The sequence below is a fragment of the Anolis sagrei genome, chromosome 2 (genome assembly GCF_037176765.1).
Source record: "Anolis sagrei isolate rAnoSag1 chromosome 2, rAnoSag1.mat, whole genome shotgun sequence".
NCBI classification, from domain to species: domain Eukaryota; kingdom Metazoa; phylum Chordata; class Lepidosauria; order Squamata; family Dactyloidae; genus Anolis; species Anolis sagrei.
The window spans coordinates 117,537,204-117,556,639 of record NC_090022.1 but is presented as its reverse complement, the minus strand read 5'-3'; the positions used below and the strand labels follow the sequence as shown (position 1 = coordinate 117,556,639).

General features: G+C 41.4%; 1 protein-coding gene across 3 annotated transcripts in view; it reads right to left on the bottom strand.

Moving 5' to 3' along the window:
* TMEM94 (transmembrane protein 94) overlaps positions 1 to 19,436 on the bottom strand; it is a 102,697-nt gene that overhangs the window by 5,040 nt on the left and 78,221 nt on the right. For all 3 annotated transcript variants that reach the window (XM_060764691.2, XM_060764692.2, XM_060764693.2), the window contains 10 exons: positions 18,758 to 18,896; positions 16,773 to 16,888; positions 14,616 to 14,715; positions 14,396 to 14,504; positions 12,653 to 12,842; positions 11,863 to 11,940; positions 7,113 to 7,198; positions 5,936 to 6,017; positions 3,528 to 3,688; positions 580 to 674 (listed from right to left, as the gene is read on the bottom strand). In XM_060764691.2, the coding sequence (XP_060620674.1) occupies positions 580 to 674; positions 3,528 to 3,688; positions 5,936 to 6,017; positions 7,113 to 7,198; positions 11,863 to 11,940; positions 12,653 to 12,842; positions 14,396 to 14,504; positions 14,616 to 14,715; positions 16,773 to 16,888; positions 18,758 to 18,896 (1,156 nt within the window). The remainder of the gene's footprint in view (positions 1 to 579; positions 675 to 3,527; positions 3,689 to 5,935; positions 6,018 to 7,112; positions 7,199 to 11,862; positions 11,941 to 12,652; positions 12,843 to 14,395; positions 14,505 to 14,615; positions 14,716 to 16,772; positions 16,889 to 18,757; positions 18,897 to 19,436) is intronic.

Sequence of the window (19,436 nt, the reverse complement as noted above, 5' to 3'; positions counted from 1 at the left end):
TTCTGAAAAGATCATGCACAAGTTCAAGTTAACCCAGGAAGAGCTTAAGTCAAAGAGTTACTCTCACCAGACAGCTAAAGAAGCACTGTCTTAGGTATATTTGGGTCTGTACTTGCTGTAGTTATCTTTTTGACAGAATCGGCTTTATTTGCATGCATAGCATTGTAAATAAAACACTGGGGTTTTTTTTAAATAAAGTATATCTTACTATAATAGTCATATGTGACATAGAGTTGTGCCTCTATGGAGAGACTTTCTCCCCCTCCTGCATTATAAGACAATAATGAATAGTCAACTCTCCTTCTCAAAAATATATGAGAAATAAAACATTAGAGGTTTGCTGTCATCTTCAGAACCATAACAAGAGTTTACATTTTTTCCCAGTCTTCAGATAACCTTTTATAAAGGGTTTTCTGTAGGCAACCCCATAGTGTTGTGCTTCCCCATTGTTTGAATTTTGTCAGAAAAAAAATCACATAACACTATTAGAGCTGAATCCTAACCAGCTCTTCGTTTTATTCATACATGCCAGTCCTCTCCTCATTCCCACAGCAAAACATATGGAAAGGGAATACTTACCAGTGTGTAAGACAATCGTTCCGGCTGTAAACTTCTGAGCCAGAAGAAGAATATTGGAAAATGATCCAAACCAATCAGGGGAGGGTTCTACACCTCTGAGAAAGAGAAAAGAGATCAATTGGGTTTAAAGGCATGACTGTATCTCATCCAAATGGATGGCACATAAGGGGAATTTTGAAAATCCTTTGTAATTTAGGTAAGATAATCTTATTAGTTTTTTTAACAGTTGAGACAAATAACTTAAAAGCTATCTCTACTATCATCGATGAAAACTGCATTTCTGTTAGTGAATGGTTGGTTGTGTAAAGATCCTTCTGTGCAGTAAGGCCTGTCGGGATCGATAAAATTTGTTACTGGTCACCAGCTATGTTATAAGCGCTGCCTAACAAATGTTAGTGTTTGCTAATCCTACAACTACACACACACACACAACCCCCAACTGTGCTCAGTCACTGACCCTCTCATTCCATTGTTTCTAGCTTTGTAGTAAACCAGGGAGTTGTGCAAGCCACACCTGAGAGAATTGGGAGCCATCATATTCCAATACTCCTTCACGCAACACCCAGAAGATCCTGGCCATTTCAGATTTTGGCTTTGGATCATCACACAACTCCATAATGCTGAGGACCAACTAGAAAAGTCCATCCTTGGGAATTGATAGATCTACATAGTTTCCTACAAACATTGTGGGGGGCACGTTCCTGCATACATCTCTCAGAGGACCTTTTCACCAGCCACCCCAAGACTGTGGAACAACCTGCCTGAAGAGTTCCAATAGCTAAATCAGCTGTTGGAATTTAAGACACAAGTGAAGATCTTTCTCTTCTAGCAGGCCTAGAAGATCCTGGATTTTAAACGCGTGTCCTGTGTTTTAATCTCTGTTTTGTGTATTTTAATAGGTATTTTATAGAAATATGTTTTAATATGTATATTAAAACATATTTTCTAGAAATACTGTTTTTAATGTTTATGTGTTTTAACTATGCTGTCTTGAACCATGAGGGGGGGGGGAGAAATAAAATTATTATTATTATTATTATTATTATTATTATTATTATTATTATTATGACTGATGACCCAGTTGGTAGTCAATCTCTAGAATATGGCTGTGACTCAAGCAATTGACATAATGACTCCCAATACTCGCTCTCTCTCAGGTATCACCTGCACAACTCCCTGGCTTAATACAAAGCTAGAAATAATGACATGAGAGGGTTAGTGGATTAGCAATGGAATGCTAGAAAATATAGTTCAGAGCATCTAGGCAAGTAGGTGATTCTCATCCTAAGGTCCACGCCTTAGTCACCTCTAGACTGGATTACTGCAATGCACTCTACGTGGGGCTGCCCTTGAAAACGACCCGGAAATTCCAGATGATCCAACGGGCGGCAGCCAGGTTGTTAACTGGGGCTCCTTACAGGGAGCGTTCATCCCTCCTGTTCAAGGAGCTCCACTGGCTGCCATTCATCTACCGGACCCAATTCAAGGTGCAGGTTCTTACCTACAAAGCCCTGAACGGTTTGGGACCCGCCTACCTGCGTGACCGCATCTCTGTATATGAACCCACATAATCCCATGGATCATCCGGAGAGGCCCTGCTCTCGATCCCACCAGCATCGCAGGCGCGATTGGTGGGGACGAGAGAGAGGGCCTTTTCGGTGGTGGCCCTTCAACTCTGGAACTCACTCCCTAAAGATATCAGACAGGCCTCAACTCTGGCAGTCTTCAGGAGGAGCTTGAAGATGTGGCTGTTGCAGTGTGCCTTCCCGGAATAATGTTCCCATAGCACTTTGTCCTCCAAAGCACTTTACATTTCTTTAGGTCTGCTTGTATGCCCTTCCACAAACACCAGTATCACCTTTCATCCATGTCCGAGCATTATTTCCAATTTTAACTCTACATTTGGCCTTCCCACTCTTTTTAAATTGCATGTTGTCTTATTGATAATGTTGTATTTTTATGGTCTATGTTTTTAATTGCTTGTATTGTTGTTATTATTGCTTGTATTGCTGTGTTTTGGGCTAGGCCTCATGTAAGCCGCACCGAGTCCCTTGGGGAGATGGTAGCGGGGTACAAATAAAGTGTTGTTATTATTGTTGTTGTTGTTGTTGTTTAACAAAATTTGAAGCTATCGGAGACTATCAAAGGTTCAGAGTTTTGGCACAAATTGCAATTTACTTCAATTGTAAATTCTTCCTAGCAGCCAAGATGATTAAACTGGGACTGTTGTATTTTGGCCATATCATGAGATGATATGACTCATTAGAAAAGATAATCAATATTTGGAAAGGCAGAACGCTTAAGGAAAAGAAGACAAACACGTCCCAGATGGATGGACTCCATCAAGAAAGCCACTGCTCTGAGTCTATAAGACCTGAGCAAGTCTATTGATGATAGACTTAGAGGTCTCTCATTCTTGGGGTTGCTATAAGTCAGGCCTGCACAACATGTGGCCTTCCAGGTCTTTGGGGCACCAACTCCTAGAATCCCTAGCCAGTGCATTCAACAGTCAAGAATTCCAGGAGCTGAAGTCCAAAACACCCTGAGGGCCACAAGTTGTGAAGTTCACAGCAAACTATACCTGTAGAGCAGTGGTTCTCAACCTGTGGGTCCTCAGGTGTTTTGGCCTACAACTCCCAGAAATCCCAGCCGGTTTACCAGCTGTTAGGATTTCTGGGATTTGAAGGCCAAAACATCTGGGGACCCACAGGTTGAGAAGCACTGCTGTAGAGACAAAGGAGCACAAATCTATACTCAATGTCTCCTTTCCCTCTATCCTAGCTTTTTAGCCTACTGTTTTAGGGCCAATTTAAAATTCCATCAAATCCAAATAAAAAAGCCCTTGACAATCAAGGCATTAAAAAAAACTTTAAAATCAGTGGAAATTATCCATACCTACCCTGCTTAATGATTGAAAACTACTACATATGTCAAGAATGGTACCCTACCTGTGCAGCGTGATGGAAGAGCAGCCTGTGACATTTACATTGAAGGCAGAGGAGTTGAAGTTTGCACAGTAATCTTGCAGCATGTAGCCAAAGCAAGCCAGGCAGGAACAGATGGTGAGGCTGAATTTCAGCAGGAAGCAGAACAGGAAGTAGTGCTGAGTCTGCAAACAAGGCCAGGGACAACCGCCGTCACTTACAGAACCTGAAGCAACAACTTGCTTGGTCCTACTGTGCCTGCCCATACCCTCCTGTTTGTCAGCTGCAGCCTCAGAGAAGACAGCCAGCAACTATTGGCTAAGAAGCCTGTTTCACGCTACTCTTTCCTTGCCAGGAGTAATAATGGGGAAACGAGTATGATAGTGATAGCAAATTGATGGAAAAGATTAATTTTCTGAAGAAACAGAGAGATGCTGGCCACTACATTGGTGTGAGGATTATGTGTCATGGAACTGAAGGGTAAAAAACCAATCCTTTTTTCTGAAATAAAACAAGGCCATTTTTCAACCAGGCATTACCAGAGGGACTTACCGCCCTTTTCTTCCTGATCAGCCCAAATGAATAAAGATTGAGTACATGTGTGACTGGTTGCACCTCTAGGCGTTCCTTTCTCATCTTCAAGTGGTATATCAGTTATAACAGAAGAACCACATAAACCTGGTATTTCTACTTTGATACTAGCTAAAAACCTAGGAGGGGTTTTGCTCGCAGAAATAGATCGCAATGGACTTGGGGGAAGAGGGGACAATATTTCCCACAAGACTTCATGATAGAAAAAAGATCCTTTATCACAGGAAACAATGCTATTTGGCAACACAGGGCAGAAGCCATGGCAATAAAAAATGAAGATGTCTTTGCTACCATTAAAGAGGAAACTCTCAGATCTTATTCTTGTTCAATCACATTTATCACATGTAAACATGATTTCCTCTATCTGTTTCATCATTTCCCGCCCTATAATAACCCAAGGAACCACACAGACTCAGTCATGTTACTCAGGTAACCTCTCAAGTTCCAGAAATCAACCAGGGATATTCAGAGAACCCCCAGTAAGGCCAGCAGAAATTTTCTCCAACAGAAACCTATTGGGGCCTACTGTTTTCAAGAGATAGATCATTCTAGCAAGACTGTCTTGACTTGAACCAGTGGCAGCCACTCTCTCAATCCTGCCTCTCATCAAGCTTCACTGTGTGCTTTAAGGTAGATATATTAAAATCCTGGAAAAATGTGGTGCTGTAGCCTTCATAACCCCTAAGAGGACTCATGTTCCTCAAAGCCATCTCTTTTAGCCTAGTAGATTGCCTATTTGAATAGAAGGAAACAATGCTCCTCCCAAACAGCCACAAGGCACAGCTTGGAAATGCTGAGGCAGCGTGGCTTAGGGCCAAACTAGCTCATACGTTAAGTGCATGTATGCATTTATCATGTCTGCACACAGAACAGGGTATTTAATTTCCCCCTGCCAAACCACAGTCCTAAGGAAATGAAAGTGCATTTCATTTCATTCCAGTGAAATTTTCCAAAGAAAAATTTCCCCCTACTTAGTTCCAGGAGGGAAGATCCCTTTGGCAGGAATGGAAGTTTCCTTCCTGGGTTTAATAGCAACTTGTAATAAATAATAGGGGATATCCCTTGAAATGTGATGTGAAAGGGTTAAAAAAAATCCTTCTATGCCGTTATAATCCTGATTGCATGTGTACATGTGTACAAATCCTACATAATGAGAAGAAATATGAACAACCCAACTTAATTAGAAAAGGCAGATGTGATAAATGCATATTTGTATTTAATGCATCATCTGGTTTGACTTCAGTTGCTTGGGAAGGTGGATTGAGATAGAGAGACAGAGAGACCAAATTCCTCTAGTCCTAACACATCAGCAGGAAACTTTGTTACATCTCTTGCCATATGCAGAAGGAGGCAATACAATTTCCAAAAGTTTGACAGTCTACCCCCTTGGATTCTTAATATTTAGCTGACTGGCAAAATGAAAGCTAGATTTCACATCTTTTGCAGTCCCTAATGTCATATGTGAGTAACTGATAGAACAATGTGTAGTTGAAGGCTTTCATGGCTGGAATCACTGGGTTGCTGTGAGTTTTCTTGCTGTCTGGCCACGTTCCAGAAGCTTTCTCTCCTGACATTTCACCCACTTCTATGGCAGGCATCCTCAGAGGTTGTGAGGTCTTTAGGAAACTAGGCAAGTGGGGTTTATATATTTTGCCTAGTTTCCAACAGACCTCACAACCTCTGAGAATGCCTGCCCGAAATGTGGGCAAATATCAGGAGAGACTGCTTCTGGAACATGACCATAGAGCCCAGAAAACTCACAGCAACCCAGCTGCTAGGACAATCACAGTAACACCTTCTGACAGTTTCTAACATCCTGCTGCATTTGAATCTTTTCTTACCTTTTTAGGAATTGAGGTCAGATTTTTCCCAGTGGCCATAGACATGATGGAGCTATGGGGTGGCTTGCCCAGAAGGGAAACACTTGGAAAGAAATTAAAACTGGAATTAGCCTTGAATTGTTGTTGTTTGCAAAAATTAGATTGTAATGACCATAGAAAGCTGCCTTTTGTAGAATCAGAACATTCCTCTATCCTGCAGAAAATTTTCTGCAATGGTGTGTGTGTGTGAAACCTTGTGGCCCCTCTAAATGGAATTGATTTCAACTTCCAGAATCCCCCACCACTGCAAAGGCTTCCTAGTGCTACTAGCAGCTTCATCTTCTAGGGACATATCCTCATGTGCAAACATATCTATGTATTCCGCCCCCACCCATATTTAGCAGAGTATTTTCAATGCTACATAAATAGAGATTCTTTCATGCCCCTTCCCAATATGAAACAATAGGAAACAGACACTTCAGTCTTGGTTTCCCACAGCTCTCCTCCCCCTCTCCAACATCTCAATCATTGCCAAGATGTGAGGAAAAATTTATGCCAAACTGATGGCATATGCAAGCTTTCTTTGCATATGTCAAAAAATACAGAGGCACAATTAAATCTGCAATCCACTGCAAATAAAACCAAGGCATGAAGCAATCAACTGGGACTTTGGATAAGGACTCAAAATGCCCATTGTGGAAATCTGCACATGCAAATTCCAAACAAGAAACAAGTAGAAATGATTCCTCATGACACTAGGTTCACACAGAGGTACTTGTGGACAAAAGCAGGTCAACAGATATGTCAGCTTTCTTATAGAGGGTATCTATGTTCCAGCACTAACAGAAACAAAAGCATTCACATGCAAGTTCTGTCCATAGTTAATGTCAAGGAATAGAGTCCCATGGGCAAAGAACTGCTGCTGTATAAATCCATGTCTAGCAGCCTCCAATATCAGTCCCCATCTTTTATAATAACTTTATTCTTATATCCCGCCACCATCTCCCCAAAGGGACTTGGGATGGCTTACAGATGGCACAAAGTGCCTAAAAACAAAGCACAAAATGCATTATATAAAATACAATAAAATAAAACACGTACGCTTATTGAAACGTCTTTTCTTAGAAAGGGAAACCAATACTTAATCAAAAGGCTCTGTCAAGAGGAACATGCTTATGGATCACAGGGAGGGACTTACCTTAGCAATGGGTAGCAGAAGCAAGAAAGCCACAAAATGTCTGTGGTACTGAGAATGGGAGGCAGCTGCACCAGGCAAGAGAGGAACTAGGCAGGAAAGAGCAAAGGACACAATCAGTAGCAGCACTGGAAGACTCCAAAAGCACCCATTAAGCAAGACTGCCCACCTATTTTGAAGAAGGGTAACCAGAGAAAATAAGAAAATAAGGGAAAAGTGCTCCTAAAGTACTGCTAAGGTTGCCTGAAGGAAGTAGAAGAACGGCTTCTGCTCTGCTTTCCTAGGATTGCTCGAAGATATGTAGCAACCCAGATTTGTATATGTAATTAGACACTTCTAAGTTCTTAGGAAGAAAAACAGAAGCCAAGACAGAAGCTCTTTGATCTTGAGAGGTTCATCAGCTGGTGCGAAAGCGTTGTTTTCTTCTCTATATTCTACATTTGGTTTTTTGTATTTTAAAACTGTAAATCAACTTGGTGCCTTGGCAGAAGAGAGGAATGTAAATGTGATCCATCATCAGGAACCTAAGTAATAAACTGGCAACCTTCTTTTACATATAGAAAGTAAGAAAACAGCAGTACTCCGTTATTGTTAAGAAAGTAATGTCTTCCTCCTGAATCAATGTAGCTAAATTGCAAACCACTGACCTTTCCTTGTAAGAGACTCCTGAGAATTATCAAAAATGCCCAGAAGTCTGGGGAGCAACCTAGGAGCATATTTCATTATATAGAGCAGAACTACCAGTAATTCTACATGCAGTATGAGATTTCTCAATTAGACTTATTGTATATAAGGCTGAAAAAGCCTCCCACAGCTTATACTCAAATCAAAGTTATTGATTATTTTACCCTGTTGTTGTTGTTATTGTTACAGTATTATTATTATTCTCCAGCAAAGGATCACCGCCTTGTCGGAGCGCTGGAGCTTGAGCACCTCAATGATGTCATGAGCGAAACCGTGAAGGGCCACCCAAGACGGGACGGTTGTGGCAGAGAGGTCAGACCAAGCGTGATCCCTGGGGAAGGCAATGGCAAACCACTCCAGTATCCTTGCCAAGAAAACTAAATGGACCAGTACAACCAGAGATATGTCGGTATGCCATTGGAAGATGGGACTCCCAGGTCGGAAGATGGCCAAAATGCTACTGGGGAGGAGCAGAGGATAAGTTCAACTAGCCCCAGATGTGATGACGCAGCAAGCTCAAAGCCGAAAGGAAGGCTAGCGGCCGACGGTACTGAAGGCGAACGACGAATCCGATGCTCTAAAGATCAACACACCATAGGAACCTGGAATGTAAGATCTATGAGCCAGGGCAAATTGGATGTTGTTATTGGTGAGATGTCAAGACTAAAGATTGACATTCTGGGGGTCAGCGAACTGAAATGGACTGGAATGGGCCACTTCACATCAGATGACCACCAGATCTACTACTGTGGACAAGAGGAACATCGAAGAAATGGAGTAGCCTTCATAACTAATAAGAAATTCGCTAAAGCGGTGCTTGGATACAACCCAAAAAATGACAGAATGATCTCAATTCGAGTGCAAGGAAAGCCTTTCAACATCACAGTGATCCAAATATACGCCCCAACCACAGCTGCTGAAGAAGCAGAAGTAGATCAGTTCTATGAGGATCTGCAGGACCTACTGGATAATACACCAAAAAGAGACATTATTTTCATTACAGGAGACTGGAATGCCAAGGTGGGAAGTCAAATGACAACTGGGATCACAGGCAAGCATGGTCTGGGAGAACAAAATGAAGCGGGACGCAGGCTGATAGAATTCTGCCAGGAAAACTCGCTGTGTATAACGAATACTCTCTTCCAACAACCTAAAAGACGGCTTTATACATGGACCTCACCAGATGGTCAACACCGAAATCAGACTGACTACATCCTTTGCAGCCAAAGGTGGCGGACATCCATCCAGTCGGTGAAAACAAGACCTGGGACTGACTGTAGCTCAGATCACGAACTTCTTATTGCCCAATTTAGAATAAAACTAAAGAGATCAGGGAAAATACACAGACCAGTTAGATATGATCTCACTAACATTCCTAGCGAATATACAGTGGAAGTGAAGAACAGATTTGAAGGACTAGATTTAGTAAACAGAGTCCCAGAAGAACTATGGACAGAAGTCCGCGACATTGTTCAGGAGGCGGCAACAAAGTACGTTCCAAAGAAAAAGAAAACCAAGAAGGCAAAGTGGTTGTCTGCTGAGACACTGGAAGTAGCCCAAGAAAGGAGGAAAGCAAAAGGAAACAGGGATAAGGGGAGATATGCCCAGTTAAATGCGCAATTCCAGAGGTTAGCCAGAAGAGATAAGGAACTATTTTTAAATAAGCAATGCATGGAAGTGGAAGAAGACAACAGAATAGGAAGGACAAGAGACCTCTTCCAGAAAATTAGAAACATTGGAGGTAAATTTCAGGCAAAAATTGGTATGATAAGAAACAAAGATGGCAGGGACCTAACAGAAGCTGAAGAGATCAAGAGAAGGTGGCGAGACTATACAGAAGATCTGTATAGGAAGGATAACAATATCGAGGATAGCTTTGACGGTGTGGTGAATGAATTAGAACCAGACATCCTGAGGAGTGAGGTTGAATGGGCCTTAAGAAGCATTGCTAACAACAAGGCAGCAGGAGATGATGGGATCCCAGCTGAACTGTTTAAAATCTTAAAAGATGATGCTGTCAAGGTGATGCATGCCATTTGCCAGCAAATATGGAAAACACAAGAATGGCCATCAGACTGGAAAAAATCAACTTATATCCCCATACCAAAAAAGGGAAATGCGAAAGACTGCTCAAACTTCCGTACAGTGGCCCTTATTTCTCATGCCAGTAAGGTAATGCTCAAGATCCTGCAAGGAAGACTCCAGCAATACATGGAGCGAGAGTTGCCAGGTGTTCAAGCTGGGTTTAGAAAAGGCAGAGGAACAAGAGACCAAATTGCCAATATCCGCTGGATAATGGAGAAAGGCAGGGAGTTTCAGAAAAACATCTACTTCTGCTTCATTGACTATTCTAAAGCCTTTGACTGTGTGGATCATAATAAATTGTGGCAAGTTCTTGGTGGGATGGGCATACCAGGCCACCTTGTCTCTCTCCTGAGGAATCTGTACAAGGACCAAGTAGCAACAGTCAGAACTGACCACGGAACAACAGACTGGTTCAAGATTGGGAAAGGCGTATGGCAAGGCTGCATCCTCTCACCCAACCTTTTTAACTTGTATGCAGAACACATCATGCGATGTGCGGGGCTGGATGAATGCAAAGCTGGGGTGAAAATTGCTGGAAGAAACATTAACAACCTCAGATATGCAGATGACACCACTCTGATGGCCGAAAACGAGGAGGAGCTGAGGAGCCTTCTAATCAAGGTGAAAGAAGAAAGTGCAAAAGCCGGGTTGCAGCTAAACGTCAAAAAAACCAAGATTATGGCAACAAGAATGATTGACAACTGGAAAATAGAGGGAGAAACCGTGGAGGCCGTGACAGACTTTGTATTTCTAGGTGCAAAGATTACTGCAGATGCAGACTGTGGCCAGGAAATCAGAAGACGCTTACTTCTTGGGAGGAGAGCAATGTCCAGTCTCGATAAAATAGTGAAGAGTAGAGACATCAGACTGGCAACAAAGATCCGCCTAGTCAAAGCCATGGTATTCCCTGTAGTCACCTACGGATGTGAGAGCTGGACCTTAGGGAAGGCTGAGCGAAGGAAGATCGATGCTTTTGAGCTGTGGTGTTGGAGGAAAGTGCTGAGAGTGCCTTGGACTGCGAGAAGATCCAACCAGTCCATCCTCCAGGAAATAAAGCCCGACTGCTCACTGGAGGGAAAGATACTAGAGACAAAGTTGAAGTACTTTGGCCACATCATGAGGAGACAGGAAAGCCTAGAGAAGACAATTATGCTGGGGAAAGTGGAAGGCAAAAGGAAGAGGGGCCGACCAAGGGCAAGATGGATGGATGGCATCCTTGAAGTGACTGGACTGACCTTGAGGGAGCTGGGGGTGGTAACGGCCAACAGGGAGCTCTGGCGTAGGCTGGTCCATGAGGTCACGAAGAGTCGGAGACGACTGAACGAATGAACAACAACAACAACAACATTAACATTATTATTATTATTACATTTATTATTTTACTATTATTATTATTACATTTACATTATTTTACTCTATTTATTAGTTATAATTACATTACTATTTAACACTCTTTGTTCTTATTGGAAGGATACGTAAACACCTTTACACTGAAGGAGGTTAGAATCAAAGTTGGACAGTCTTATCTTAAATTACAGTTTTATGTAAATATTCAAAAACATTTAACCTACAGATGCCTCAATTAATGTAATTTTATTGGTATCTATTTTTATTTTGAAATTTACCAGTAGCTACTGCATTTCCAACCCTCTGCTTATACTTGAGTCAATACGTTTTCCCAGTTTTTTTGTGGTGAAATTAGTTGCCTTGGCTTATATTCGGGTCGGCTTATACTTGAGTATATACGGGGTATTTACAATAATGCCTTTTTATTTTTTTCAAAGAAAGAAGTCTTTTGCTCATTTACTTTTAACCCCACAGGAGCACAAGGGGAAGCACAAAGGCAGCCTCTCCTAAATTCTTGCAGAACAAATGGACAAAGATACAATGCAAGTCTTATCAGCACCAAGGAAAGGAAACCCCCGCTTTCATCCCAAGATAAAGATGCCTGTTGTGCTTCCTGCTGCTCCTTAGTATAGCTCACCTGGATAATGACCAGAGTCAACTGACACTGTAGCAAGAACAGGAAACACTTGCGAATGCCATATGTTGCATGCCGAGCCTGAAAAGAATCACACATTATGGAATGATATGCTAGTTGTGAGCAAAGAAGCAGATCCTGCATGTGTATCAAGGATGAATAAAGGGTTGGCCCTATAGATACTGTTCAATTATAAATGACACCATTCCTCAGCACTGGCATTCCAGAGAGTAGTCCAAGAACATCCAAAGAGCCACACTTCTGCCACTTCATGCAGAAGCTGTTGCATAGGGATACAAATTGGGACCTGTACAGCTATTTCATGGAAATCAATAACAATACAGAATGTTAATAATCAAGAATATTTGGGTGGCATGATTGTAGTAAATTAATCTACTTTCAAAACCTGCATCAAAATATTAAAAAATGGGGGGAGGGGGTATTTTAGCCTGTTAAGTATTTTCTCAGCATCAAGAAAAATAAAGATTGAATTTTTCAGGGGGTTGGACTAAATAGCTCTAGTGATCTCTTCCCATGTTATAATTCTATGATTTTAACATCTTCATTAATATACTACTCACAAGAGAACAGAAATACCTATATAAACTGTTATATTGGTTTGACTGTGACTCTGGAGACCAGGGTTTAATTCCTCATTTGACCATGAAACCCACTGTGTGGCCTTGAGTAAATCACCTCTGATAATATCGACTTAGGGTCACCATAAGCTGGACACAACTTGAAGACACATAACAAGAAACAAAAGTAATAAATATAAAACAATTTGACTCACCTGTTCTATAAGTCTAATGATCCCAATTGTCTCTTCAGGATAAATAGACAGGGAACAAGACAAGCTGTTCAGCTGGCCCGATAGTTGAAGAGGTGTGAGCTCATCAGAAATGCGGGTCATGTTAGTGCTGGTGGCATAACCAAATGTCTCCCAAGAGCATCGGGAAGGATAAAGAGGATCCAGTGCTATGCTGCACAAGTAACATTATGGAAAATATAAAAAGCAAGAGAGTCAGATTTTATTATGCTATTTTATATTGTTCATTTTATGTGTTATTTTATATTTTCGTTATGATGTAATTTCTTATTATTTTATGTTAAATCTTGTTGTATTATTTTGGGCCTGGCCTCATGTTAGCTGCTCCAAGTCCCCTTTGGGGAGATGGTGGCGGGTTATAAATAAAGTTTATTATATAAAGTTTTATTATTACCTGGCTACACATCCTGGAAATACAATAATGACTTTAAATAGAAATAAACTAGCAGAATAAGCCAGGGCTAAACCAGGATAACGCTACTAGGGGCTAATAGTCATGAGGAGTAATGGTCATGTTACAGTTACCAGTGGCTAATAATGCTAAACTGCAAAGCACACTTCTCAGTTGCTGAGGAACAACCAAGGAAAGAGGGCTATTGCTCCCCTGCCCTGCCTTTTGCCTTCCCAAAGACACCTATCAGAAAACCAGAAGATCACAGATGGCAAAAAAAAAAATGTTTCCCATCCTGTGGGAAAACAGGATGCTGAGCTAGATTGTCCTTCAGTCTGATCCAACTTAGCTTGTCTTAAGACTTCTTGGCCATCTAAAGAAAAGCAGTCAGCTCAGCATCCCACTGCTGAATGGAAAACTTGGTGATCCCTATAAATCTGTCATTCCTCACCACCAGCTAAACTGGGCTAGAGCTAATCCAGAATTATCAAATGGGTCACACATTTCCTATCTGAAATAATTCTACACTATAGCATGTGGTATATATAAGGTAAACCCAAGTAAAGAAATAGCACTGATTCAGTCTCAGTGGTGCTCTGCATGTGGACATCAGAGCCATTTTGGAATAGATGAGATATATCTCTGATCCAGCACTACAATTCTACAGAGGCCAAACAGTTGACTTCTGGAAATCCATGAGCAAGACATACGTGATAAATAATAAAACTTTATTTCTCTCTCATCAACATCAAATAATAATGAAACATTATTATTACATAAATGAAGGAGCATCTTCCTTTGCTTCCTATTAACTGACACACTGAGACTATTGTGAACCATAGACACCAATGGCCCCATCCTCCTGAGTTTGTCCAATCCATTGGTAATGCCATCCAGGTTGATGACTGTCACTACTTCTCGTAGTAGCTAACTAGATATAACTATACATTACTGCCTACAATGGAGCCAACACAGAAGCCATCACAAAGGTCAAACTGGGAAAAGAATGTGGCAGGTAGACAACAAATTGGAAGGGACACAAGGGCCATCCAGTACAACCTCCTGTCAGTGAAGTTAACGTATTCTCATGGGAAAAAAACCATCTGGCTTCTGTTTAGAAACCTCAAAAAAATCTTCCAAAACAAAAATCCATTCCACTACTCTTACATTCAACAGCTCTTGCTTTCTTATTGTTATAACATGCCTTCTAATATTAAGCATGGATTCCTCAAAGCAAGAAGACCAAACCAAGTTCTTGTCTCCCACTCTGATTGCCCCACATCCCCCCACACACACACACACACCACGCAACTTACCTAATGTCACTCTGGAGGAAAAGACAATTGTTTCGTAGGTTGGCACTGCTGCCTAGGCAGCACGTGACCTCCCCATATTCCTGCATGATCTTGATCATCTCACACATGGCTACGAGAGAAAAGAGGATAAACCTCAACACAGAGACATGCTCCGCAGTTATCTGTATGGTTATCCTACTCTAGTCAATAAAGAATAAAGAGTTATGTGATTGTCACTTACTTTCTGGGGTGCAATCAGTAAACAGAGGAACGAGCAAAGGCACGTTGTCAATGTTCTGCAAGTGGGGCCTCACCTGGTGGATTCCCCGGGGAAGTTTGGCCTGGAGTAGAAAAAACAAACAAGCAAAAGACACATGTGGTATTGTTCCAATTATGACAAGGGATAATAGAAATACCATCTTATTCCCTACAGACGGAGTGATAGGGCAGAACAAGGGTGTTCCTCTATACATTTTTTGAACAGATTGAGTTGCGCTAGATTAGAAGAAACTATAAAGTCACTCTTGCTATGAAGAATTTTGTTCCCTTATCTGGAATTGTGAAATCCAAAATACTCCAAAAATCAAAATTGTTCACATGGGTGGCAGAGAGAGCAGCACCTTTGTTTTCTGATAGCTCAATGTACAAAAGCTTTGTTCATGTACAAAATTATGTTTATAAGATTTATATGAAACTTAAACTAATGTATTGTTATGTCATGTACATATATGCAAATACAGTATTAATTAAAAATGAAAAAAATCCATAACACTTCTGGTCCCAAGGATTTTTGAATACAAGATACTCAACTTGTATTAAAAACAATACACATGTCTGGAAAACAATGCAGCCCTAAATACTTTAGTAGGAAGTAAAACTTTTTAAAGCAGTAGACTCTATTGATGAGTTAGCATATTTTTACCAATCAGCTGAAAAGTTAATTTGAGTCCAACACTACAGAAAGAATTTCCAGTGTAGAATGACCTATCACCATCTTTATGGGAGAAAGCTAGATGGAGAATAGGTTCTAATCCCACTTGGGGTATACTTATATTAAATTCAATACTCCCCCCAGAAATTCCCTAATGAAGGTCAGAATGCAATACACCAGCATTCCTCAACCAGATGCTCCCTAGATCAGTGGTTTCCAACTTTTTTTTAACCAGGGACAACTAGACCAGGAACCACTTTGACCAGGGGCCACTTTTCAACATATGAATCAGTTTTTCGTCAACTTTAGATTCGGTTTGGTTATTTGGGGTGCTGATTCAGAAAATTGCGTTGGATAGACCACACCAGCTTTAGTTTCTGATACATAATGTATGTCATCCAGTAGTCATTAGCTGCTCACCCACAGAAAACCATATTTAATAATATAGATCTGATGTTGTAGTAGTATCTTTCATGGGTAGTCAGCCTCTCCTCTTCCGAAATCCCCATTGCCTTGGCACTGTAAGAAGGTTTCACGAGACCAGTCGCTTTCGTTGCTGCATGGTTTCGAGGCAACGGTGTAGTAATGGTGAGGCTGCAGACCATATTTGCGTTCTTGCAGTCCACTGGTGGTCCATGGACCACAGGTTGGGAACCACTGTCCTAGATGCTTAGATTACAATTCTATCATTCTTGACTGCTGCCCATCCTGGCTAGGGCTGACACTTGGGAGTTGCAATCCACAAACCATAAGACCCCTCTGGGCTCCTTGTCTTATACCCAATTTCCAGCCATACCAGCCCCAATTCTGGTGTAAATAGACTGGAAGATGATATTGGCATTCGGTTTTCTGAAGCGTCAAGAATGGCTTCAGTCCTTCTCTATATATTAATTAGTAACTTTATTTCCACAAGCCAATTTCCACAAGCCAATGCAAGCACTCTTATGTAAGTAAGAAATGTGTTTAGCAAATCAGGCTAAGCTCCTTTGAAAGAGGAAAATGCTTCCTGTTTTATTCTTTGTCCCTACTGTGTTGGAAACTTTTAACAAAAAAAATCATTAAAACTAAAAAGAAAAACTTTCAAAAAGAAAATGTGAAAATGAACAAGCAACAAGATGATCTAATTGCTAACTACCACACAGTATGTCTAGTTGCGTGTGCGTGTGAGCACAATTAAAGGGCTGACTGAGTAGTTTCACTCCCAAAACCAAGCTAACTAATCATCTTTAGACATAGGGCAAAATATAAAGATTTTAATTTATTAAGTAACATAAACATAAAAATAGCCATATTTCTCAGGCTTAAAACAATGGGATTTCCACATATGCTAGCAGAGTCTTCCTCATCCACTTATTCTTGACACCACTAGAACCCCTAAAAAGACCCCCAAATACAACTGACTAGAGCCTCAAAAGAAGACTTTTCAAGCACATGGAGTCCTAACCAAGGTTGATATATCAGCCTCACCCGATTACAATCCTCCAGAAAGCTGGGAATATCGCTGTCTGTTGGCTGAAAGCTAATAAGGTCTGAGTGTCCTTCTTCCTCCATCAGCAGAAGGCCCTCTGCATCATCTCGTGAGACTAGCAGGACAGAAAGAAAAATTGTGTCAAAAAAAGATAGGACCATTCAAACCCACCAACTGCCCACATGAGACAACCCACATCTATCCCCCTCACATGGCACTCTAGAAGCCTCAACACTAAAGTTCTGGTTCCCTATGCTTTACCAGCTGACAGATCCCACTCAATTTTTCCCCAGAAATAAAAGGTGTTTTAAATGACTCATCTCTCCAGCATCAGAAGCATCAGCTTATATTCATGGGAGTTTGTCATTGCTTCTGCCTCTTTTCTCTCACTTCACAGAGGGCATTAAAAAGAACAGGTTATGTGGGAAGGCTTCAAAATCATGATTGCCTCCAGATGGAGAGCTTCTAGCACCACCAGTTAGAAATGATATGCAGCTATTCCAGTGCCCCCTTCTTCACAATTTTTTGCGTCATTTCTTTAAAAGGGGAACTATTAAGAAAACATGGGAGGCATAGAATTCTGAGAGGGTGACATCTGAGCCCACAGTAAAACTACATGAATGGAGAAGACCAAACCACGAGGAAAGCTTTAACTGGAAGCATCCAACAACAGCAGTCACTTAAACGTTGAGGGAAAAACACAGAGAAGACCGCAGTCTTCAGGTTTACCTCACTATAGAGATGGGGACTGCATGGTCCACTAGAAGTCATTAGACTGTTACCCCTCACCAATAGCCATGCTGGACTGGTGGGAGCTGTAGTCCAACAAACTATATAACACAGCAGTCAACTGTAGACCACTATGGTGATACATTGGAGACTTTGGAAGGCTAAACCCTCCCACGGCACCCACCATGCAAAATCTATTCTGCCCCTAAATACCATTCTGTGGGTCGGGGGAGGGCGTTTCCCCATCTTTTTAGACTCCCTGGGCAATTTTAGGCCCAACAGAGGCCTTTTCTAACAACAGGAAGTGAGCCGAAATCACTGTTAAAAAGGCCTGTCTTAGGCCTAAATTGGAGTGGGGGCAAAAATGTGATGAAAATTGACTCCACAACCTCTGGAAGGGCCTTTAGGGGCAATTTTAAAAACACAATTGAATTTATTTATTTATTTATTTATTTTTAAAAACTTGAAACTTTGGGGACCACAAAATTGGCTTGGAGTTCGTGAAACACACTTTGCCCACACTTTATACACTTTTATTTAATCATTTCCTGGCAAGGTTTAAGAACCACATGAAAATTCACATTATTCAAAGTTCTAGTTCAATAATTTTGCCCAGGGTCCTCTACATTGCTACAAAAGCACCTAACTTCACGCAGATTTTAAAAAAGAGAGATGGCAATCCTACAACAAACAGTCCACAGTCACACAAATGCTTGTAGCAAACACTGAGTTCACTTCAGGGTGACTTTTGACTGTATCAAGCAGGCAGCTCTTGCCTCGTTGTTCTTGGTTTGTTCTTGGTTTGGCTACTTCAAAGCATATGGCTGAACCAGTTTGACCGTCCAGGGAGCAAATAAAAATAGCAATTCAGGTTGTTTGAATAGACTTGTCCATAGGAAGCTTTTATGTGGGTAAAACCCTTCAGAAGCCTCAAGGAACAAGACCTGACTTTCAAGTGAGACTCACTCGATTGTGGTGGCAGTCCTCTGTTCCCAAGGGCTGAATATTGTACCCCACTGTGGCCACTAAGGAAATGGGCTTTTAGCTATGTAAGCACGTGTTAAAGGATATCCAGTTTTAAAGGTGCCACAACATTCTTTTTAAAAAACCAGAATCTTTCTCTTCTCTCCACTACCCCAGCCTTCTTCTCATGCTACTGCCACTCTAAGGTTTGCTCTTCCATCAGGTAGGTTTGCTTCAACCAAGCAGGGACCTCTGGTAGAACCACCCTTCTCTGGAGGGACGGCCCCCTCACCCTGATTCAGGTCTTCTCGCAAGGAGCCTGCGTGGCTGGGGCTGGAAGGCGGGATTTCTGACCCAGGAGCATCTCCATTGGGTGTCAGGGATATATGGCAGTTCCAGCCAGTCTCAAGACCCATCTTCTCAGCAAATACCTGTGGAAACAGCCAGATAACAGCCAGATAAAAAGCATTAGGAAATGATGCAAATGTTTCAAAGGCATGCTTGGCCATCTCATCCCTGGGTCTGAGGGAGACAATGCTTTCACACATATTTCTGATGTGACAGAACTTCATAACATTGCAGTTGTGATTTAAACAGTTATTATTCTAAATAAAACATGAATTTACTATACATTCTGAAGCTTTATGTGTGTTTGTGTGTATATGTCTTCAGGTTGCTTGTCAATTTATGGTGAACCCCATGAATTTCATAGGCAGACATCTGCCAATTCCTTCCTCTGAAATATAGTCTTTGTGGTTAAACCTTTGTGCTAATGAACTGCTGACCTGAAGTTCAAATCTACAGAACGGGTCAGCATCAACTGTTAGCCCAGCTCCTGCCAACCTAGCAGTTCAAAAACATGCATATGTGAGTAGATAAATAGGTACCGCTTTGGCGGGAAAGGCATTAGACGCTCCAAGCAGTCATGCCAGTCACACGACCAAGAGGTGGCAATGCAGGCTCCTTGGTTT